Here is a 24,030-nt window from a genome sequence, read left to right as displayed (position 1 = left end):
TATTGTAGTAGTGGATGGCAGTTGTAACTTACAAATTGATTCTGTTGATTTTGTTTGAGTTAATAACCATTCTGTATTTTTAAACTCTTATTTTAGAAATTCAGCAAAAGTCAAATTATCTCAAAGTTACACCCACCAGCTAAAGAGAAAGCTGTCCTCATTATCATTTTTCCAGGATATTATGATTTTTAGTATTCCAGGTAGTAGGTGATCACAATCAATACTTCTATCATTCAAGCAGGAGTTCAAAATGGAAAGACACCCAAATGCTCCTATAATGTAATAAAAATATCATACTTAGTACAGCTTAATTATCAAGACAAAACAAACATTAGAATGTGCGTCAACTGACTTGATTGTTTTATTTGAACTTAAAATTAATATCATAAGACAGTTTGGATAATATCTAAGTTTTCTTCTTTGAAATGGCATCCAGAGATGCCATTGTTAAATCAAAAATACTATAGCCAACCCAAACTTTAAAAAGGCAAAAAAACCAACCCCGAAAAATCCCTCAAACCAACCAAAAACTCCTGTAAGATTGTTGGTTTATACAATTAACAAAAAGGAAAAATACCTGCTAAGATTTAAATCCATTTGTGCTACTAAAAACATAGTAGACTAAGCAATAATTTGGACAGATAACGAAGTAAATGTAACTACAAGTTATCAATTCCAGTATTATTATAAGAGCGTTAATTTTTACTTTCAGAGTGAAGGACTACTGTTGCATTTTTAAGGAAAACTGCATGTATCTAGATTTCTTGGAGAACAAGAACATTTCTTAGAAGCATAATGACAAAGAACTGAGTTAATTGAAGCACCTTCTATACACAGCAAAAAGAACAAAAAAATTAAAACTTGAACGATAAGTCCACAACCCGTGTCACACTTAATGGGAAAATTTGGGTATATATTTTCTGTTCAGGAATCCCTAGGAAAATGAGAAGCAGCAGAAAGGAAAATGCAGACCAGCATTACAAACAAAAGCACTCCACAGCAGGAGAGAAGTGAGGATTATTTTTCCCATCTTCTGTTTTAAGTTTCACAGACACATTCAGTTGGTTCACCGGTTCACTCAGAAAGCCAGGAAGGCTTAATTAAGTCTAAAGAGTAACAGTTAGCGAAACTACCATAGTAGAAAGATTCACAATTCCCCTCCATTGCTGCACGACATCAACAATGAAAATTTTCACACTTTGAGGACATCCATTTGAAGAACTCATCTGAAAACCCGGACACTGCCAAGGGGCAGAAGTCCACAGTTTAAAATCACCAAGGATAGTTTTTTCAATTTAAGTAAGCACAGCCTTGCTAAAAAGTACAAAATCAAGTTTCAGGTTTTTATATAAACTGATCAATAAGGGTATGTGCAAGAAAGCATGAAAGCAGTACTTAGAGAAAGTTATTTCTTCTAAATGACACCTAATTCAAACATGTAGAAGGACTGTGTGTATTTCCAAAGAGTTTTCCTGAAAAGGAACAAGCTTGTGAAAACAAAATGGTCTTCTAAAGGACATTCAAAGCAATATAACAACACATCTCAATCACCTCTAAGTAATTTTTCAAAAGCTGCTGAAAAATGTATGTACAGTAGTTCTGACTCAGCATGCTATATCCCATGCACTGGAAGAACTACTTCAAAAATTATACATGAACCATGACAGAGTTCTTGCTAAAGCATCTAAAGACAATCATGACACTACCAGTTGGCAATAGTAATTCTCTGCATGCTGTGTAAAGCCTAAAAGATTAATTCAAAACTTTGATATTTACAGGTGTGCTCAAATCAGATAGACCAAACAAGAACTAGAGCAGTATCAAAATTCTTTTAACAATATCAGCCTAAATCCTTTAGTTCTAGTTTTGGACGAGGCAGTACAGCTTGTACTTCCCTAACAAGGCAGAAAACTACTACGCCGAACATTCTACAAGAAATACACAAACTGAAAAGACATTTCTTTCGAGGAAAAAAGGTAATATTATAGTTAACATGTTCTATCTAAAAGCAAACTTTATAGCAAAACAATGTTCTCAAATGCTAACAAAGTGGACCGAGGTAAGAACATACTCACCATCAGTGCTGGAAAGCTCTGTCTGTGTGCATGTCATAAGTTTGGCCACACAGTGGAACACAAGTTCTTTCTTTTCTTCCTCAATTAAAAATGGTGATAGACACTGAAGTGTATGCAATCTGCCCTCTGTTAACGGCAGAAACCTATTCATACAAGCAAAATGTCAAGAAAGAAACAAATGCAAAATTTTATCTAGCAAACAAAATGTCAATTTGTTCATAATGATCTAATATTCTATGACATAACTAATCCCACACACTAAACTGAGTTTCACTTTTACCTATCACATACGTCTACCACCAAATTTTCAGTCTTCAGATGTCATTCATCAGAATCAGTATCATTTAACGTTATCAACATTTGCAACATAAACTAGAAGATTATAGGCAGTAGAATTAAGATACCCTTCTGTTGTCTTAAAAAGTTTCTTCATCTCACAGGACACGGTCTTTTCCACACGAACCACTTTAGCCATGGTTAAGGACCAGAGTCTTCCATGTTCCTCTGATCTTCAAAGAAGAAGACAGACTCTGGTTAATATACACAGATGCACAGTTCACAGCAAAAGCATCTGGATGAAGTTTGAATCAATACACATAAGGCAAGGTGGTGGCACTTAATACTCTATACAATGCAAAATATGAAGACAGAGTTAAGGGTTGTTTTACTTGTTCTTACATACCTATCGAGTATTGTATGCTGAAGGCTAGTTGTATTACTAAGTGTACTGAACTTCTCATAAGTGACGTGCATTTCTTCTAACATATGAAGATATTCCAGAAGCAGATGAGAAGGATTCACCAATTCTTCAATCCATTGTAACGAGTACAACAGCTCAGCAACTAATTAAACAAAGGTTGTTGTTTACAAACAACTGCTGAATATAATCAGTGCATAAGCAAAAAATTTCAGGTCAAGGTTTTGTTGGGTTTTTTTAAGTATGTTTTTAATGCATTAAAAAGATGACATTTACATACAATCTCAGGTGCTTCAGAGCACGAACTGGATATTTGCCATTGCTTCATAAAATACAAGAGAAGAAAAGGCTACAATAATCTATTCTAGATGTCCAGGAAATTTTAAAGCAAAACAAGCATCACAAGTACTCTAACTTCTCTACACTCTCTCGTGGTTTTTTTTTTTTAATACATATATTTCTTGCAGACAAGGCAATCAAGATCTAAGTCCAGAAAAAAACTCAAACAAATTTGATGTTAATAGTTAGCATGTGGTTTCTTCATTAGCTTACCAAGACCCACAATAAACAATTACACTGCTCATCACGGTGAGGCTTTTGTGAGATAGAATTGTTAATTTGATAATGGTGGCTCTAATTTGAGCATTCTATAAATAAAAAGAAACAAGATTCCACCTAGTGGAATTAAGAAAAATTGCTGCCTCAAAATATCTTTACATTACGGCTAAATGCTCAGGGCGTTTATTTGATGGCATGGACACAGTTCCTGTTGCCCACTCACATCAACACATCATGTGTTTTGGCAATGAGCAACTTGGAAGTTCATCATAAATTCAAACTTCGGCAAATTCAAAGTTCTGTTTAGATAGCATGTACATAATCACAAAAGGTCCTAGAAATATAAACACTATACTTATGCATACTTATACTTTAAAAGGAGAAGGAAAAAACCCAACACAAAGTAAAAAATTGACTTCTCATACCTGCATGTCAAATTTTAACTATTCATTTCTAATTATTAATTCAGGTTAATTTACAACTAGCATAAAATCAAATTCCTTTAAGTTTTACCCTTGCAACTTACTTATATTGTCAATTTTCTTTCTTTCAGCATCATCATTTCCATGGACTATACCATTTTCCAACACAAGCAGCACCATTTTACTTAATAAGGCTGAAGTACACAGATGGCCTGGGAGTTTAGTTGTGCCACACAGCTTGACACATGATCCCAAAGGTTCACAATTCATACTAAGCCTTCCTTCCAAAAGAGGTTTGTGCATCCACTGTAATATGTGCATAAAAAGAGTATGAACAAATAATTGACATTTTAATCGTGCATAGAAGAGCTATGATCTGTTTCCTTGAAAATTCAGAATTATTAAAAACTCATGAAAGATACAAATTAACACCAAAAGCACAATGATGAGGATGTCACGCTCTACTATATTAAAAAACCTACACGCACAGCAGTAACTTGAAACTGCATTGCTGCCTCAGAAATAAATATGTATCTCTAGAACTCCATATATTTTACAAAAAGTACTAGGGTTACTGAAGACTGGCGGAAACTCATGTCCCTCCCCACTCTACGTATGTCAGCACTTTGTTGATAGTCAGCATTTCATGTCCCTCTGCAGATATTGGTGTCTTTCATAAAAACGAATCTTACAGGCGAATTAACTTAAAGATAAGAACATCTTCATGATGTATATTCCGTCAGACAAAATTCCTGAATTGTCAAGTAAGTTGCTGGTGTTCCATGCAGAAAAGGATAATTTCATAGATTTTTGTTGTCTCCGGTAGTACTGGATGGGGCCATAAACATACAGATCTTGTCCTCTTTCATGGACAGAGGCTGAAAAGAACCCCTAGACAGACATATGCGCATTCATAACTGCAGTGCCATGTCAAAACAAAGAATGCTTATCACCCTAAAGGACAAAAACTTGAGGTAAGATCAACTACCGCGTGCAAGTCCGTTATTATTTTCATACCTCAGTGGATAGAGACTCGTGCAGTTTCCCCCACTCAGTTTTGTTTGGCGTGACATGGCCCACATAAGCTCCCACAAGATATCCAGACTGTCCATCAGCTTCCATAAGCTTAGACAACAAATCACTAACTGCAGAGATTAAAACCTGAAGGCTGAGAAAAGGAGAAAACACTGCAAACAACTTTGGCACTATCCAGTAAAAGCAAGCCGCTTTCTTTTATGCTGATACAATGCTATTTACATTGTATCAATGCTATATACATGCAATGCGTTTTAAGTTACGCTCTATGCCACAGTTCTCGCCTCTGACAGGCCAAAAAAAATTCTCAGTAAAACAGATAGCAATTAAATAAAGAGTAGTACAGCACTGATCTTAGTTTGTTTTGGAGAAAAACATATTATGGAATGGACATGCACATCACAATTACCTTTTAACATCCAAAGAGGAAGACTGAATTTGATTCTTGACCCACAGCGCAGATTTCTGCAAAAAGGTACTCTGCTTCTGCATACTCCGAAGCTGACGCACAAGTGAATTTACACCAGACATCCAAGTGTGTTTTAATTTACATACAAGTAAATCTATTGTAGGAAAAAGAAACAAACCCCCCAAAAAATAAACAGACAAGCAAAACCATCACAAACAGGTAAACTGTTAGTTTACAGGTAAACTGTAAACTAACAGGTAAACTATTAGTTTACGAGTTACAACCTACAGCATACAGCAACAATCACACGTCTAAAGGTCCTAGAGCAGCAGAATCCTCTATTTTATGTGGTTACATGCGATAACTATCAAGGGCAAATATACAGATTTCTGGCTGTAGATTTCTTGCGATTTTAAATTAACTCTGACACACAGGTAATACTTTATTTGAGAGCAAGAGTGATGTTCCTGTTGCCTACTACAGTATGTCCACTCAGTCTTCAAAACTGCAAATATTTTTAAAATCCTGAACATTCACAACCTCAATACTCATTTGCAAAGCAGCACTGGTTTTCAGGTTAGTGTTGTTCTACTTCACTTCAACAACACTGTAACATTTCCTCCTTTGCATCTATGTCAGTAAATGCATATAGCAGTTGATCACTGTCAAATTCTGCATTTAAAGAATATAAATCAGAATCTTGTTCTGAGGAAGAGATAATGGTGGAGAGAGGAATGGGTCACAAATCGTCAGAGCACGCTGACATATAAATAGTTTCATAATAAATATATATATCTTTAATGAAGTCATTGCACACATTTTTTCATAGGAACCTCACACTGCAGGATGAACAAAACAACCCACTCATTCTTTGTACTTCATAGACCTTAAATAGTTTATGTAACACTCCAGAAAGTGTGGAATATCACAGCCTCAAAGATAGCTGAAGCACACACATCAAAAAAGTTTAAAATCTTCGTACAGGACTTGATGTTTAGTAGTAACTACTGGCATTGTAACTTAAAGCACAGATTTTTCATGTCAGTTATAGCTGGAAGTGCTCAGTGTCTGCGAACTCTACATTCTGTTATATACTTGAATCTGTTTCATTAAAAAGAATTTAGATGTAATCACAAACTACAAAAAAGTTTGGTTGAAGTTCTTTTTCCAAACTACCTGTTAAGTGTGTAGCATCCTGCCTCTGAGCACACAACTGGAAGATGGTAAACAGCAAGTCTTCCGAGGATGGCATCAATAAACAGCCTTTAACTGAGCTGAAAAAGCTTGAGGCTACATCGCAGATGAAAGATACTGATGGTTCAGTATTTCCAGCTTCAGAAAGATCCTTAGCTTTAGACAGAGCTGCTTGAAGTTTATCAATAATCCTTTCAACAAAAGTTTCACCAATCAAAGATTCTATTAGGAAGAGGAAAAAGACAGCACACTTTGATTACTGGATAAATATGTTCGTTCAAAGGCATCCCATTAATACATACTGATTTGTTTCTTATTTACTAATTTTGAATGCAAAATAAAGTGCAAAGTAGTTTCAGTCTAATGTGTACCTAAACTCCCTTTCTTATTCCAGTCATTTAAGACCACCTAGCCAAATTTTCACACTGCCAAGTATCCTTTCTCTAAACCAGCTGAAGCAGTTTAAACAAAAGGTATGTGAAACAGAGCAAGTGCAGAGTGATCCCTTCCCTTTTTATGCCTTCCTAGCTTCTAGTAATCAATCATGAGTCAGAGATTACACCTGGATCACTGCATATAATTAATCCAATCAGACAAAGCTTCCTCGAATACGCTTAGTCCCCTTCTCACTGGATTGAAGTAGGCTAATCCCATTTATCCTCAAACTCCACAGCAACCTGTGGCAATGAGTTCCATTCTTTAATTATGAGATGTATGAAGAAGTCATACAGCAGTCTTTCCTCCAGCCTGCTATCTAAACATCTGTAAGCAACCTCAGGCTCTTCTGTTTAATGAAACAATGAAAAATTTATTGCTATTTGCTTTTTCCATACAAATTATGATTTCATGGCTCTTTAGCACAACCTCATCTCAATCGCTTTCACTGCAAGCTGAAAAATTCTAGTCTGGTTTATTGCCTGTACAAGCAGAGGTCACTGCATTTGCCTAACATCCCTGCCATCTTTCTGCAAGCACATACCAATTCTATCGCACCTTTTTTTCCAAAGCATATAGGTGAACAAGAATATTGCAGTGACCAAAACTACTGGCAGTATTCAAGATATTGACACACCAATGCCACAATAATTTTCATTTGTCCTCTCTTCTTTTCACAGCAGCTCCTAATAACCTGTATTCCTTTTTTATTGCTGAGCACCAACTTGCCACTCTGCAGAATGACTGCAGAGTTCTTCTCTGAGTTTTTACAGCTCAGAGCCTACCATTGAATAGGTACAGTTACAACTCTGTTCTTCCCATGTATACTTTTGATATTTATTGCTTTTGAAATTAATTTGTAATTACATCAGTTAATCATTCAATATCACCACATAACACTACAGCTCCCTGAAGTTTCAGATTTGATTACTCTGAATGGTTTATCAGAAACAATTGTCACCCTTTCAGTATCTATCCTTTTTCCTTTTTAATTCCTATCATCTAACAACTTACTGATCCGTGAAAGGCCCTTCCATTTACTCCACAACAGTTTACCTTGAGAAACTTAGATGAGAGATCTCAACAAAAATCTTTTCCAAAATCTTTTTCAAAGCCTTTTACCCTGTTTTGGCCTAAATCCCTAAGTCAAGAAGAAGCATAGTTCCTGAAGGTCTCTCAGACTTCATCCAACATGCATTAAAAACAGGTCACACAGCACCCAGCACAAAATGAATACCTGAGCTCAGCAATACCTCCAGCTCTAGAGCCAAAAAGTGAAGTCACTGGACAATCAGCTCTAGGACACCACTGACTCACAAGTAAGCAAGTTTGTTGAACTCTCTCTGGAGAGAGGAGAGGGAACAGATTTTCCTGATGCTCCTCTACATCAAAAGTTCCAGTAACAGAAATTCTTACAACACCTTCAGGATACACTGTCTATGAACATTCACTGCAGTCAACTTGTTGTGTCCATCTTTGAAACTTCAAAGCATGATGAATCTGCCCAGCATTCAGATAAACTGAAGTACGTTATCTCAGGGATCAAAGCAAATGCTGACTTTAACAAAACACAAATGACAAGTTCATACGGAAAACATCAAGAAAATTGAAATCCACTAGAAGTCTGTATCACAGTTACCACAAAATGCAAGGAAAAAATTAAACTGGATGTTATCAATAAAAAAACAGATTACACATACAGCAAAAGTTCAGATGCACAGTTGTCAAAATACATGAATCTAACTGAAAATGGCTCAAAGCAATCCATAGGTCCTGTAACAAGGCATTACCAGTGCATGCATGGGTCCATAATCATTGATATTTGATATCCTAGTTACGAATGTAAATTTCAGATGGTATGGTTTAAAAATTAATATTCTTTTGCAGCACATCAGCTAATAAATCAAACTTTCTTAAATTTTCCTCATGTTTTCCAGACTCACAGATCTGAACTTGCTCTTTAAACACTGACTTCTGTTTAACAACACAGACCAAAAAAAGTGCTATGTCACTGCTGCAAGTTAGTGTTTTCTTAATTAAATTGGACATGATTAATTAGCTCAGGCAAAAAAAAAAGAAAAAACCAAACCAAACCAAAAAAAAAAAACCAACAGAAAAAAGTCTAGATGTTACAGATTAAGAAAGTCTCAAATACCTTTCAACCTTCTACAAAGCTTAAGTGTTGTATTTACACTTCATAAACTCCAAGAAATAAATATGCTTACCATTCTTAATGTGTTGTGACAACACTAAGCTCAGGAGGGTCCACCTTTCTGAAGAGCATGATTCTGATGAGGCTGCTATAGGTTTTAAACCCAGGTGACACAGATCATCTGCCAGCATTACAAGTCTTTCTCCAAGTGTATCTCCTTTCAGCCAGTCAGAGACTAAGGAAAGTTTTGTTGTGCTTGAGCATGCCTGAATCACAAGAAATAATTCTAATAATCTTTTGAGGGTATTAACTTTTATTACTAACTGAACATAAGATCAATATGTCAAACCTGCACATACAGAGTGGGAATCATATCATCTGTCATAAACAGTAAGTCCCTAAGTATCTATGTCTACAACAATCCCCTCAACTTTGTTTTTGGTCAGAGACAGCAACTTATGGCTAGGTCAGACCTGTATTTTAGAGCAAAACAAGTCACTTTTTCGAAAGCTCTTCTTTTTGCCTTTCTCAAACTATAGAGCCCAGGGAATGCTTATACTGCAGGTAGAAATATAACTTTTGGATGACCAGGTTGGCTGAAATAAAATCTATTTACAACATAAAATATTTACAGCATCTGAATTTCTATAAAAAGAAATGGAAGGTCACAAACAAAAAAAAACCCATTATTTTGGTGATAAACCATTATAAGTAACAAAATCATAAAAAGTGAGGATTCCTAAAATACACAGTATCAGTGAGGAAAGATATTATGGTCAATGCACTGGATTGTAAATCAAGTGATACGAGTTCTTGTCCAAAAATTTGTAATACGCTTCATATTTCATCCCAGACAATCACTTAGATGTCAGTCTCTCAATATCCCATGTGAAAAAATGGTATACCATCTTTCCCTTGTAAGCACGATGTAAGGATGACGGTACGAATCACTTAAATTATTGGTCTAATACCCAACTCCATTCTCTCTAGCTTAGAAGGGATGACCCGAAACAAATCAAGGATCGCTCCAGCTCAAAGAGCAAACTGACCAAAACCAGAAGAGGCAAAGGTGCTTTTGTTTTGGTATCATCATTTCATTTCTAAGACTGTGCCCAGATTTAAATGCAGTTAAAACAAACAACACATTGAAATAGTTACTACAAGACTTTTAAACTATGGAAATTATCACTACTTAAATAAATAAAAAACAAAGGTCATTCAAATACATGTAACTCAAAAGCTAACACCAGGGAAATATTCAAAACTATGCAAAACAAGAACAACAACAATAACTATCTTAACAGGTACCTTTTCAATTATCTGGAGAAAAATAATCCATTTCAGATCCATCTGAAAAGGAAAACAAAATTCCACAATATTTAACAAACTGTTTGCTGAACAGGAAGTATTTAATACCATTTTAACTGTTTTACAACTTTGTTTTCTGCAGGGGATAAGGAGAAGTTGCTAAGCTTCAGTAACAAAAAGCTACTGATCATATTATTTTTGGCTCCCAAGACTTTCAAGACATTCTCTACCAGACAGATCAATACGGGACTGTATAAGAAAGGCCACCGATGACTAGTATAAAAGGAAACTGTATAAACAAGCAAGAACAGAGAAATTCTGATGTTACTTTTTTTTTTTAGTGATTGATACCATATAGACAGGAACATATGTCATAACCTTTCACCCCAGAGCTTCACGTCAACCTTTTCTATATCTACCTCCCTTGCGCTGAACTTCCAAGTTTATGTAGGATATTTTCCATTCCACAGCCCCAAAATAAAGTGGTTAATCAACCATAGCCCACAAAGAGAGCAGTCGCTTTGATAAAAACTACTAACAAAACGTACAAGAGTCATACCTTTGTTAAATCATCAAGAATTATTTTCCTTTCATCATTACTGTTGCAACAATTAAGCACACTGTACAAAATATCAACCAGAAAATGGGTGTCTTTCCTCCAGTCTTCTTTCAGCCAGGTTATTAAATTCATATACAGAAATTGTACAGAGGGACTTTCATGATGAGCTTTAACTTCGTTTTGGGATTCAGCTTGAGCAGAGCTTGCATCACTTCCCCGCTCTAAAAGTACTTGAAAAACTCTATTTGAAGAAAAAGAGTTGAGCAGGGCAGAGAGAAATTTCAAATGCCGTTCTGACTTCTGTTCATTAACATACACAATACTCAGTTCAGCAAGGTTGCAGACTAAATTCTCTAAAGGTTCTTTTCTTAGAAGTGAACGATGCTGCAAGTCAGCCTGCATTTCAGAGTCACTGTTTCTCACTTCTGTGAGCTTTCCATTCTCTGTGGTTCTTTCAGATTCATCCTCATCTGTAAATCTGATTTTCAGAGATTTTCTATTGTTTGGTTTTGTAGCACTCTTCGGATTCTGCAGCATTTCTAGCATATCAGATATGGCAAGCAACGATTTCTCATCAGCATCCAACGTGTCAACATGAAGTACATACATTTTTAAAAGATGGTCCCAAAAATCTGACAACAGTTTCTGAAAAACTTCATCTGTGCCATTACCATTGGAGAGTTCTGCTTTAGCTTCCCAGGAGCTCAGCGTTTCTGCTATTTCATAAAACAACGGCCCGTTTTGTAACCTGGGCTCCTTAAGTACAGCATTGGTAAGAGGAATCAGCTACAAAGACAAAAAAAAAATTATTAAAGAACAGTGACCCAACTAGATGATCATTTTATTCTTCGTAATAGCAGAAAATTCTGTAATTTTGTAAAGCATTCTAGAAGCAATTCCAAAGCCATCAGAATTACTCCTGCTTGAACACTTCATGAAAATATACAGGGTGGGATGCTTTTTTTTTTTTTTAAATATAACTTCAACTGCATAGTAAACATAAAGGAAAAAATTTACTAAATTCAGTTAAATTATTTTGTCCATAAAATCTAGTGAAACATTCAAGAAGTAAATCCTCAGAGAATTTTACGCTTTTCTTTAACTTTGAGTTATTAAATGTACATACAACAATATTAAGAATTTCTAATAAATACCTGGTCATATATAAGCATTTGATGAAATTGTCTTTGGTCATCTTCTTCGTCTATTTTCTGTAGTACAGCAAAGCGCAGACATTCCATAAATGCAGTTATGATTGCTGAACTTTCTGAAGGGCTGGCTATTGCTCGCTCACTTGACAACCTATGGAAAGGCAACATCGGAGGAAAGGCACGCTCAGTCACCTCTGCTTCTGAGAAACCCAGTATCTACGCATGTAATGAATGTAACTTTGGTTAGGCTGTTCTTATCCAGACAACATCAATATGAGAATATAGAATCACTGACAGGAAGTCAGGTCAAAACAAACTCCATAGGACATATTCAAAGAGTCAAAACAATAAATCCAAGCATTTGATATAACTTACATTAAAATAATGTTCTAGAAAGCATCATTTGCTGTCGTTACAGGAAAAAGAAAAAAAACTAAACCAAAAAGCCAGTTTCACCAGTTTGGTTCTGAACAACTGTGATTTGTTTGCTTTTTAACAAAAATTAGACCACACAAACGTGAAAACCACTTTCCTACTTGCAATTAAATTCTATACACTTTTCCAAACCAACCCACACATAATTCTCTTCTCCAAGAGCTCTTCTAATGGCTGCGCCAACATCATTCAAGAATTTATTTTTGTTTAAATAAGTTACATTTTAGTCTTTCACAAAATAACTTATATATGCTTTTCAGTACACAATGCACATGCATTTATTTAAATTAGATTTGACACAAAGTTGGTTTTGACGTATTTTAAAGGCAAAAAATGATAGCAGTTTCAATCCTTTAAAAAACAGTATCACAAGGATTAAACTTCCTGCATATAGGAAATTTCACAATTGCAATTATTACACACTGGTGTGAAGAACCTGGTATCTTCAAAACCACTCTTAATTTTAAACTAATTTCCCATTTTAAAACTTCTTGCGGAATAAACATGAAGCTTTGCCAAGGAAAGATAAGAATGCTTAAAGTAAGGAAGACGTAATCAAATCATAAAGAAGGCTACTCCTACTTCCAAATGTAAAAGAGACTGATTTTTTAAAAAAATAAAAGTTGTGGTTCATACCCTTGAATTATAGAGCTGAAAAAAGTTCTGAAATATTCCAGTTTTGGTTCTGCAATGCCAGGAGGTACCTTGCTAATAAACGGCAAGAGATTTGGGTATATAACGGTAGCGAGTCCTCTTCCACCTTCTCTAAGTACTGTCCATAGCTTTGGTAGAACTCCCTTTTTGGCATTTACATGACTCCAACAGTCCTACAGAAAGAAATACACTTGGTGTAAATTAAATGAAAGTATGTGGCCTTGGAAGAACTCCCAAGCCAGACATTTAATCCACCTCCCTATGTTGTAGCTGAAACAAGTTATTGTAAAATTTAAATTCCCTTGTCAGTATTTTTAAAAATCACTTTCTACCAATTTCAGCTTGTGAATTTAAGAAGTTAATGTGATAAAACTGTTTCTGTATTGTTTAAAATCAATGGACCTTCCTCGCTTGCAAACTGCAAAACTAAAGGCTTCTCATTAATAATGTTGTAAGGAGGCTTCATAAAAACAATTACTGTAACTGGCCCTGTATTTAATTCTGAGTTCTTATTATCAAGAATAAGCAATGATTTCAAAATCTTAACTTTAGAAGAATCGCTGCCTTCAAAATTCCCTCTAAAATCTTCTGATGGTTACAGAATACCCTGCCACTTTCCTCCTACACCCCAAAGTTTTTTGTCATCTGATCTCATTCATCATAGTTCCAGATACCTATACTTATAGCAAGCTGAACAAAGATTTCCCCCCCCCCCATAAATTGTTACAGTTTATACCAGCAGTTACAAAAGAGATCTACATCTCAAAGCATCCCCAGTTTATGGCAACACCAGTCATCCTGCTAATAAATTCAAAAATGGTATTTCACTTAAAACTAAAAAAAGAAAAAAGTTCTAAAACCAAGCATTAAATTAGAAGGTGAAACAAACAATCCAAAAATGCACTGCAGATTATTTTTGTGGCTGTCTTTAACCAAGAAAATTTTTTTAAGTATTATTCTATTTATTAGTAACTATTTTTCACCAAAGGGATTCAGGTTAATTTAATTAAATTTATACAACAACTCTGATTTTCAGACATGCTGGACACAACATACTTGAATATTACACTGAAACCCTAAGGAGGAAGAAAGAGCATTTAGCATTGATAAGTTCATGTTATTAATCATAAAGCAAACCCAGTAAAGCTGTTCTTCCTAATTCTACACAGAAAACAGTGGCACCTAGTGAAAAGTTCAATTCGAGCTAAATACCTGTCCCTTGGGTTTCCCACGTTACCTCAATCATGGCGATAGCATAAAGTACAGCTTCCCAAAGAGCAGGACACACCACCGTATCGCTGTCGTCAATGCTGAGAAGAACAGCAGGACAAACTCTTGGTGCTTCAGTTTTCACCAGCTCAGGCAAGTACTGGCAAAAAGCAGAAGCCAGCTCAAAGAAAGCTGAGCGAATCTGACATAGGCCACAGAAAAAACAAAATTTCAGTCAAACGACAACACTTTGTCACTACATGTAGCGTATAGCATTCCTTTTAGTTACCGTAACTTGCAACACGAAGCCCCTATATTCTATCATATGAGCAAAGGTTTAAACATTATTGAAAATAACGAAATTATCTGATAAGCCCATTTAATATTTTAATTTGTTCTGTGATAAAATGCTTAGCAAAAGTTTTATTTCCATATACTTCTCAAAAGGCATGTTCTCCCAAAAGCACCTTAAGACTTTTTAACAAAATACTAGCAGAATCAATTCATCACTCTATGCACTGTTGGCCTTAGCAGACCAAAGACCTTTCAAAAAAAGGTTTAAAAAAATTCAAACCCAAAAGCACTAAGAACACATGCAGTAAGCTGACACAGTTTGTATCTTTTACATGAATTTGGTGATGGTGACATGGAAATAACAAATCAGCCTACTGGGCAAATTTTAGAGCAATATTGTCTATTTAAGGCCTATAAATCTGAAGGCTGTTTCACACACAAATCAGTGATTAATATTTATTTAATTTCAGTGTATTATCTTTAAATAAGAACTACCATAATAAAGCAGAAATTAAAAAGTCACCTGTGGTATGTTGTGTTTGCCATATTTCCAGAATTTGTTTTGGGACAGAAGCGACATTAACTTTTCCTCCAACGAATATATCTCTTTCTTTGGCAACACACTAAGCAACTTTTTTAAGGCTAACAAGGAACAGGTCAGAATCCGGAAAAATTTGGCTTCCCTTTCTTCCTCTGGAACAGTCCTCAGAAAACAAAACAAAAGATTGAAGTGAATCACAAATAAATCAGTAGGCTTCTCAAGCTCTTCTAAACTGCATAAAGTAAACTGTCTTCAGTTTTTCTGTGTTCTTCTTTTGATTTCACATGCCAGCAATGTAAATATGTAAACTTTCCATAGGTCCTTATGCTACCAAATTACATTAAAATGTGTTACAAATAGAGAGAGTTTCAAGTCATCTCATCTTCCAGCTATCAAAAAAATGCTACTACTAAAAGAGCTGAAATAAGAATTAGACAACTGACAACACTTTCAAACGCATTTATACTTTAATCCCACAGAAAGTTGTTGGGTTCTAGACTCAAGTAACTATCTCATCTCTTGAAACAAAACTAAACCCGCTACCTCCAGGGACAGAGAACCCACTACAGACCAAGACTTAAATCATATGCATTAAAGCAGGCTAACATACTGGGGGTCGCTGAGTGTATCAGGTGTTTCTTTCAGAAGGTGATCTTGAAGTACCTAGGGGAAAAAAAATCACAAATGTACACATGAGAATCTAATATTTACATGTGAATAATATAGTCCATACATTATTCAGAAACAGCTCTACAATAAAACTTCACAAGCTCCGAGACAAGTCTTTTAAACACATTTTGGACATGCTATTGGACAAGGACATAATTTAATTGACTCCTGCTGAACACAGTAGCTGAGGTACTGTTTGAATGAAGATTTCACAATATTTTGTAAGTTGCAGTTCTATGCTAACATGCTTCTGGTAAGAAGAAGCCAAACTGAGAAAAAACCAAAATGCTTAAGTTTGCATATACTGGGCCAGCAATGCAAAATTGTACTTTTTTGAATTCACTCAGTTCCGTTTCATATATGACTGGCAGAATAGCATTAACCTCGGTCAGAACTAAACTTGCAGTGGCTTTCTGAAACACTGCTCAGCGTTCTTTACACCTTTACCACTGCAGCTAAACTACTCTGGCATCATTATTCCATCTGTCAGCAACATTACGTGATGACTGAGCATCGTTACATAGAAATGCACACAAGAAAATTCACTTCATATTCATTCCTCTGGTTCCAGTCACGCTAACCACAAGGCAAAAAACTAGAGGATGTGTCTTTGCCTCAGTCTTCACATTAGCAGGAGCACAATTTCAGGTGAGAAAAATTTAACCATGAAGAATAGACAGGGGCAGGATGTGTCATGGTTTAACCTGGCAGCCAGCAAGTAGGACAATGCAGCTGCTCGCTGGCAACTACGATCACACAGCCGCTCGCTCACTCCTACCCCCTGCAGTGGGATGGGGAGGAGAATGGGAAAAAGTAAAACTCGGGGGCTGAGATTAAGACAGCTCGGTAAGATAACAAAGGAAATAATAATAATCGAATATGTAAAACAAGGATTACAGGATACAATCTTTTCTCTCCCCGCCTGATGACCAATTTGCAGCCAGTCCCCAAGCGAGGAAAAAGACCGAACTCGCAGAGAGTTCCCTCCCCCCTGGCCCACCCCACTTTATAACCAGGGCATGACACCCGTGGTATGGAATATTTCCATTGTCCAGCTTGGGCTGTCTGCCTGGCTGTGCTCCCTCCCAGCTCCTGCACATCTGCTCATCAGCTGAACACGGGAGACTGGAAAAAGTCCTTGACCTGTTAGCAACAGCTAAAAACATGAGTGTATAATCAACACTTTTCTCATACTAAAGTCCAAAACACAGCAGCTATTGGGAAGAACAATAACTCCATCCCAGCTGAAACCAGGAGAATTTATAATAAAAGTTGACATATATTCAAGACAAAGCCTTAAAGAAATATGGAAGTGTAAACTTACATTAAGAATTTCATCTTTACAGAATACTAAGGCTTCAGGTTGTTTGCTTGAAGGAAAAGCTTTTTCAAAAGCTACTTTTGCAGCAGAGGCAGCAGGGGAGTAAGTGTCGCATTGAGCAATCAGCCAGTATCCCATGATACTTTTTAAGTAAGGAGCTAAGTGTTTCTTTACTTTAAGAATCAGTTGCTCAAAAGATTGCTGAGTTGCTTCTCGAACACGACGGTCATGATCCTGTTAAAAACAAACAAAAAAAACCCCCCACAAACAGAACAAGGAAAAAAAAAAAAAGAGAAAGGTTTATTGTTTTAAGAAATGTACCTTTGATGTCAGGTACTTCAAAGCAGAAGTGATGACAAAAAAGAAGAGCTGTCTCTCAGTTCAGCCATTTTTGCAATGAATTGGGCTACAGAGATTTGAAAATATGCAACAACGACAAAAAAGTCTTCGTACCTCTAGGTAAGGGGAGAGTCCTAACTTTGTAGCATCATATTTCCGATGTGTTGTACATTCAAAATTGTAACCTTTTCCTGATATCCCTAACTACAGTTTCTATTTCCATTTTATACAAACATTTAACAGAAAGACAAGAGGCAAGAGAAACAGGAAGCCTTGAAGACACTTTTTGCATTAAAACAACCATAAGCCTACAGAAACTGTGCATCATTATCCATTATTTGTGTATGAATCTACAACATCATGACTTTCTACACTCTTGGCTCCTGAAAGAAATACTAGGAATTGCTCTAACAGATCAGAATAGTGATTCATTTTGTCCTATATCATGCTTCCAACAGTATATAATCCCAACAGTTTGGAAATGCATTAAATATATCAGAAAATTACAGATTATCTGGCTACACATGGTCTTTTTATGTTGGGGGGGGTGGTGTTTTGTGGGTTGTGGGGTTTTGTTTTTTTATTAATAGTAAGTCTGGTGAGATATTAGTCCTAGATCAAAAAGATTTATAACTATGTTAACTGAACAGTACATTCTCTTCAGCCATTCCGGAATCTACATCAAATAACTTCTGATGAGAAGAAATATCTTGTCGTCTTTTTAACATAAAGGTCTAACCAACAGCTATCTCCATCCAGCAAGCACAGCCTCGGCGTCAACAGTCCAAGCTTCCACCCTCTGCCAACACTAAAACATCTCCACAATAAAGAACACTATTTTCCTTCAGCTTCATGTTTTTCCTAGAACTAGTCAGTAGTAATTCCAACAAAGTTATATATATCAATAAAGACTGCCTTACAAGTATCCAGAGAAGTTTTTAATTTAGATACTTTAATACTTACTAGTGAGATTTTACAATAAATTCTTGGCCAGTAAGGAAGAACACCTTTAACAACTTCCGCTTCTCTTTCCTTGCACATTGTTCCAAACTCTTGCATAGCCTAAAATCAAAATATCAAGAGCATGATTTAAGAAGTCAGATAGATATGTTCTGTAATTTAGCAGCTTCTACCAGACACTGCATCTCTCTTGTTCAAAAATCAATTCATTTCTTGCAATTGAGCATCTATAGAGTTAATTTTAGGAATGCTCCATCAGCACTGTGTGATGGACCTTTTTGTAAGTTCTCCAAGATACCTTCTGGACTACAGTTCTAGCAAATTTGCCAATATGAACATAGTACTACCTTGATATATTCCTCTCCCCCACTTTAGAAAAATGTATTGTTTTCCAGTAAAAAAAAAAAAAATGTTACGGGTGACAAAGGATACACCTACTTTTAATTTTGTTGTGACATCCCTTTTTGAAAGTTTTCGCAACACCATTCGAAAATCAGCATCTACAAGGCTGTCTATTTCCTCTGCTCCTTGAACTGCAGGAACGTATCCTAGATCACTCTGAGACGTTCCAAAGCCAATAAACCCGGGCACTGTTCCACGTTCTTTGGCAAGGAGCTCTGCAGCTCGGCCGCTGCTAGAAGGCTGACAAAAAAACAGGAACGTAAGTCAGTTATCTATTTCAGTCATTTTCTTTTATTTTGCATACGTCACGCATTCGAAGGAGTGATCGTACTTATATTGTATAACTAACCTTCTACTTGAAACAGTCTCATAAAAAAAGGCCACCTATGCTTTCATCACAGCAATTTGACCTAGAAACTTGTTCTTCTCTTTAGAATCAGCATTCCCTTTGCTCACAATCAATGAATATTTATGGAAAGTTTTATTGGTTTTATACACGTACAAAGAAGCACAACGGAAAAGTCCTGGAAGTAAACAATTTGTTACGACATCATTTGCCCTCCTTCACTACTTCTGTTTTCACTAGTTCTTCTCATGTTATTGCACATAGACCCATACAGCTCCCAAGGAGCGCTCTTCATATCGTTGGGAAAAATAAGAACACTCAGGAAACAAAGGATGCTACCTGCAACAAGGGGGCCGAGAAGGATTTGGGGGAGTGGAGCAGAAGGGCACACACCTAACACAGTACAACACTATCCTGCCAGTATTACAGGGAGCGTTTTGCAGTTCAGCATCTCTTCTCGTTTGCCCCAGTTCAGTCAACACCTCGCGCATCGTATCGGTGGCTCACGCTTGTGTCAACCGCACTCTTCTGAAAAGACTGTCCCAAAACTGACAGATACTTTCATGTTCTCTCTGACACCTTGTGGTCCAAATACCTTTTATCCCTAATGACAGCTGATGTTTTTCGAGGTTGTTGTGCTGTTTTTTTTTTTTAAAGTAACAACAATTTGCTGATGTTCATCAAACATTTCATGATCCTCTCAAGGTGCATAAGCCATGTTCTACCTGACTATCTACAGATAAAGTCATTTTCTCTGCTTGTGAAACCCCAACTGTAAGGACATACCGCTTTGCACTCCCCACTCTTCTCCAAGCACACCAGAGGGACAAGATTTGCAGGAACTACGTAACCCGAAAGCGTTGCTTCGCCCACGGTGGCCAGTGCCACGCATGGCGACACCACACGTCAGCCCGCTGGCAGACGGACACACTGCCACAAGCCCACTCCAGGGCTCCCCACAGAAACCAACGCCGGCCGTAGGCACTGGCACCCCGCCGAACCCACGCCCGGGGCGGTTCTGCAGCGACGCCCCCCTCACCCTCGCCCCTCTCCGGCGAGCGCTTGCCACGGCCACCGGGAGCTGCGGTCCCGCTCCCGTGCAGGGCGGGCCCAGGCCGGGGGTCGCCCCTGCAGCCCGGCCCCAGATGCTAGAACCGGGCCCAACGGCAGCGGCGCCTCCCAGGCACCGGGAGGGGCGGCCCTAACCCGAGGCCTGGTCCCGGGCCCGGGCCCCGCCGCCCTCCCCGGCCGGGCCGCCTGGCGGAGGCGGGGCAGGAAGGGCCCGCCGGCGGAGGCCGGGCGGTTCCCGGGTCCCGCGGTCGCAGCCGTCCCCCGCCCGGCGGGGCGCGCTCACCCGCAGGTTGCCCTTGGTTCGCTGCTTGTTCTTGCCCCCCATGGCGGCGGCGGCGCTGGGCACCGGCCGGCGGCGAGGAGGCGCGCGGCCTGGGCGGCGGAGCGCGGCGCTTCCGGGGGGCGGGGCCGGGCGCGCGGCGCCCACCTCAGCCCAGGGCGGCAATCCTTACGCCGCGGAGCGGGCGCCCTCGCTCGTCCCGCCCGCCTGAAGGCGCCTGCTGGGAAACTGCGCCTTTTTTTTGTTTTTTTTTTTTTAAATAAAACATTAGTCTCATGGGTTATGAAATTTCCAGGTAGAGAGCGGAAGGAAAGATTGTTACAGAAAACTCTTCACGTAGTGCATGTAAACGCTAACGAGCAACGTCAGCGTCACATCTCTGCTGAGAGACCCACACTTGGTCGTCATCTCTTCTTGCTCATGTATTCATTCACCACAATGCCCTCTGTCCATTGATCTACAGTTTTGGTAACTGCCCGATGAGTTACCAAACGTGTATTCTTTCATTGCAGTTAGGTAGGTACCCTGAACGCCCTTAAAACCAGAAAGTCTAATTTAGTCATTTTCATTATTCAGGATTTCGCTGGATATTTGTTTTCACTGAAAACTGGATTCATCACAAAAAGCACAGATTATCAGTTCCCTCTCTGATCAACCATTGCAAAACAGCTAAGGAATCCGTCATGAAGATCAACTTACAAAGATCACCACTCGGACCCGCGGTGATCTCCAACCCCTTCAATGCCCTTCAACCCCAAAGTACATTTGAAAAATGTCAGCACATCCTTTTTCTTCTAAAAACCGATACAGCTGCCCCAAATCCATATGATTCCCTCTGGCACCATGTGCATCAAAACATTTTTCTTCCAAAGTGGAGAACTTTCTTTGTTTCTGTATCTCAGCATGTCCTCCACCTTCCACGGAAACATCTTCTCTGTGCCGAATGAGAATTCTTTTCCATGTTAATCTTCTTACTCTGAAAGCAATTGGAGAAATAAGAATTCATAAAATACTGTTTAAGAAAATAATACGAAATAGCTATTATCACAGAAGTCAACAAATTCCATTTGCACATAGATGTTGACAGAGATAACTCTTCCCTAGCTGGTCATAGAAACACTGCTCACACATAAACACTCCCACAAGCAGGAGTTTGTTTCTTTGTGTCTCCCCAGGATTCAAAAACCTTAATGTTACTCCTCATGAAATCATTGATGCAGATGCGGTTTCAATTTCAGTGCTCACCTCTGCCTTGCCTGTGCTAAGAATCCTCGTATTCTCATACCCTCTTAGCTGTCCTCATCAAACGGCAATGTTCGTTTAGTCTGCATCACCCAGAAATATAAACGATGGGAGCAGAATAAAGCCATATCACAGCATACAAATCTCACACAACTGGGGTACCACACTCCATCGCTATACAACCGAATTACAGAGGAAGGCAAAACATAAATAAATCTGCACCGTGCCATACTTGTAGCTTTGATTGCTGTAACCAACAGCACAGTGGATATTCAGAGTTGTAAACATATTATGATAAACACAATCACCTTGCAGACTTTTATAGCCTGGAAGGTGATTGGATTTCCTGCCTTCCGGTCACACATACAACATGAAACATGTAATATTCTAACTACTAATGGCATTTAAGTACAAAGAAAAACTAACCTTGACCAGAACTCTTCACAACTACTCTGTAGACCTTCTACACAGACAACACCCGGTTTCCCTGGCATGCAAAACCCTGACAGAGAGAGTTCCTTAGCCCAGTCAATAATATTCTTTCTTTTTTGCCTGTTGTAAATGTGATGGCTATAGATCCACAATCGCGTGAACGTGACATCTTCTGACTGTGTGGCATTTGAAGGTGTCACTGAGGAAGATGAAAGCTCTTTGTCAATGTAAGCAGCTGCGTGGTCTTTAACCCATTCCCTCGCACTCAACATGCAGGGCTCCCCACTGCAGTTTTGCATCAAGTATGTTTTTAGATCAGAGTTCAAGTGAATTTGCTGAGAGCGGCTTAATAACGATGACCTAAAGAAAAAGAAAAATGAACTTGTAACCTGCTTACAGTTTAGCATGTTTTTGAAACAGTTACTTCAAGGTGCCAAAAAATCAGGCCGTATTTAGGTGGCATGCACTTGCTATTGATATTTAAGTCACATTAGCTACGAAAAGGTCTTAATTAGTACTCAATTGGTGTGCTAACTCTTGAGTTCACACACTGTACTACCAATCTGTGAATCTAAATCAAGAAAAAGGTATTTGAAAAGTAAGTATGGTGGCTGAACTAATTTCCTGTAATATGCAAGGCTCCTTCTTTAAACAGAAATGCTCCAACAGAAAACAGCAGAAGCCTGGGAGTAACAGCATTTTAACAAAGGAAGAAGCTGACCATTGACTAACTTTTCACTCCTTTAGTGTGTCATCAAAATGGACAACAGTGTCTCTTGAGCATCACACCTATGAACAGTATCTGTATGTAACCCCTCTGTACAGAAGATGGCACTCCTCCACGCTTTTCCCATTTTTCTCTCTTGCTGAGGACACCTGAAAAATCCTGGAGATTTGTTTTTTTTCAACACTGTTGTCTGTCTGGGTTAATTTGATAGTAAACTATCAAGAAAGGATTGCTTTTTCCTAATATAAATGTATTTATGTAGCACACCATAGCTTCTAAATGTTTTTATTAGCTGTACTTTCAATGTCATACCTCACAGTAACTTCTGGCAGAACAGCTGGATATTTAAATGGTAAGGCACAGGCCATAGAGAATTCCACCTAAAAACAAATGAGCAAATATTCAGTTCAAGTCCTAAAATCCCACAAAAGAAAAATATAACAAACATTTAAAAAAAAAAAAAAAAGGTGTTTACGATACCATAGAGGCATTAGGGACCTCTGGCTTTACATTCAGTATAAACTGAACTTTTGAAGACGGCATCTCTGCAGACTCGTTCTCAACATAGTGCTTTAGTTCCGCTACAGCCAGCTGGTCAGTCACGACGAACTCTTCCTCGTAAGGAAACATGCTAGAGAGCAAATCTAGTTCTGAAATTTGTATCTCAGCTTCTTCTCGGTTAGTCATTTCTGTTGTTTCTTAAGCGAAGAAGAAATCAAGGAAGAGAAACAAGGCTTGAACACAGGACAAAGTCCATTAACTACCTCCACGCAAGCCGTATTAATCCTCATAATCAAGCCCATCGAAACTGACTCATACACGCTGGGAAGCTAGCAGCACGAGGGTACTCTGTGACAGCAGCCCACGGGATCTCCACTGTCCTCGGACCGGACAGGACGCCGCGCTGCCTCGCCCAACCAATTCCTTTCTCGCGGGGCCGCACCCCTGGGGCCCGGCCGCCTCTGCCGCTTCGGCGGCTGCAGAGGCGCCCGTCAGCGCCCCCGGGCAGCCCCCGCTTCCCCGCCGGCAAAGCCCGGCCCGGCCCCGGCCCTACCCCAGGCGGAGGCCGCGGCGGGGGAGGTGCAAGACCTCCGCGCATGCGCCGACGCGACC

General features: G+C 38.4%; 2 protein-coding genes across 3 annotated transcripts in view; both read right to left on the bottom strand.

Annotated features, from left to right (window-relative positions):
• The window catches only part of LTN1 (listerin E3 ubiquitin protein ligase 1), a 31,255-nt gene extending 10,626 nt beyond the window's left edge, over window positions 1–20,629 (bottom strand). The window contains exons 1-20 of one of the 2 annotated variants that reach the window (XM_075433254.1): window positions 20,520–20,629; window positions 18,856–19,059; window positions 18,421–18,519; window positions 17,122–17,352; window positions 15,739–15,791; window positions 15,111–15,291; window positions 14,322–14,495; window positions 13,067–13,257; window positions 11,999–12,146; window positions 10,845–11,630; window positions 10,286–10,327; window positions 9,051–9,243; window positions 6,373–6,612; window positions 5,197–5,350; window positions 4,770–4,920; window positions 3,857–4,058; window positions 2,758–2,917; window positions 2,480–2,584; window positions 2,076–2,218; window positions 137–272 (exon numbers count right to left, since the gene is read on the bottom strand). In XM_075433254.1, the coding sequence (XP_075289369.1) occupies window positions 137–272; window positions 2,076–2,218; window positions 2,480–2,584; window positions 2,758–2,917; window positions 3,857–4,058; window positions 4,770–4,920; window positions 5,197–5,350; window positions 6,373–6,612; window positions 9,051–9,243; window positions 10,286–10,327; window positions 10,845–11,630; window positions 11,999–12,146; window positions 13,067–13,257; window positions 14,322–14,495; window positions 15,111–15,291; window positions 15,739–15,791; window positions 17,122–17,352; window positions 18,421–18,519; window positions 18,856–19,059; window positions 20,520–20,561 (3,635 nt within the window). In that variant the 5' untranslated portion in view covers window positions 20,562–20,629. Of the gene's footprint in view, window positions 1–136; window positions 273–2,075; window positions 2,219–2,479; window positions 2,585–2,757; window positions 2,918–3,856; window positions 4,059–4,769; window positions 4,921–5,196; window positions 5,351–6,372; window positions 6,613–9,050; window positions 9,244–10,285; window positions 10,328–10,844; window positions 11,631–11,998; window positions 12,147–13,066; window positions 13,258–14,321; window positions 14,496–15,110; window positions 15,292–15,738; window positions 15,792–17,121; window positions 17,353–18,420; window positions 18,520–18,855; window positions 19,060–19,951; window positions 20,029–20,519 lie in introns of those variants that run through there. The other variant, XM_075433265.1, reaches the window with a different exon arrangement.
• A 300-nt stretch (window positions 20,630–20,929) lies between these two features.
• Window positions 20,930–24,029, bottom strand: RWDD2B (RWD domain containing 2B). Its single transcript, XM_009933343.2, has 4 exons — window positions 23,398–24,029; window positions 23,230–23,297; window positions 22,185–22,550; window positions 20,930–21,492 (listed from the first exon to the last, which is right to left on the bottom strand). The coding sequence occupies exons 1-4, from the start codon at window positions 23,602–23,604 to the stop codon at window positions 21,255–21,257; spliced, it is 879 nt and encodes a 292-aa protein (XP_009931645.2). The 5' UTR covers window positions 23,605–24,029; the 3' UTR covers window positions 20,930–21,254.
• Between the last annotated feature and the right edge of the window lies 1 nt (window position 24,030).

The sequence above is a fragment of the Opisthocomus hoazin genome, chromosome 1 (assembly GCF_030867145.1).
Source record: "Opisthocomus hoazin isolate bOpiHoa1 chromosome 1, bOpiHoa1.hap1, whole genome shotgun sequence".
NCBI classification, from domain to species: domain Eukaryota; kingdom Metazoa; phylum Chordata; class Aves; order Opisthocomiformes; family Opisthocomidae; genus Opisthocomus; species Opisthocomus hoazin.
This window is presented reverse-complemented; position numbering and strand designations above follow the sequence as displayed.

Coding starts and splice junctions, on each gene's coding strand:
- RWDD2B (XM_009933343.2), bottom strand. CDS start 23,604: ATGACTAACCGAGAAGAAGCTGAGATACAAATTTCAGAACTAGATTTG. Junction 23,298..23,397: donor AGGTCCCTAATGCCTCTATG/GTATCGTAAACA, acceptor ATTTGTTTTTAG/GTGGAATTCTCTATGGCCTG. Junction 21,493..22,184: donor TGTGAAGAGTTCTGGTCAAG/GTTAGTTTTTCT, acceptor AATTGCTTTCAG/AGTAAGAAGATTAACATGGA.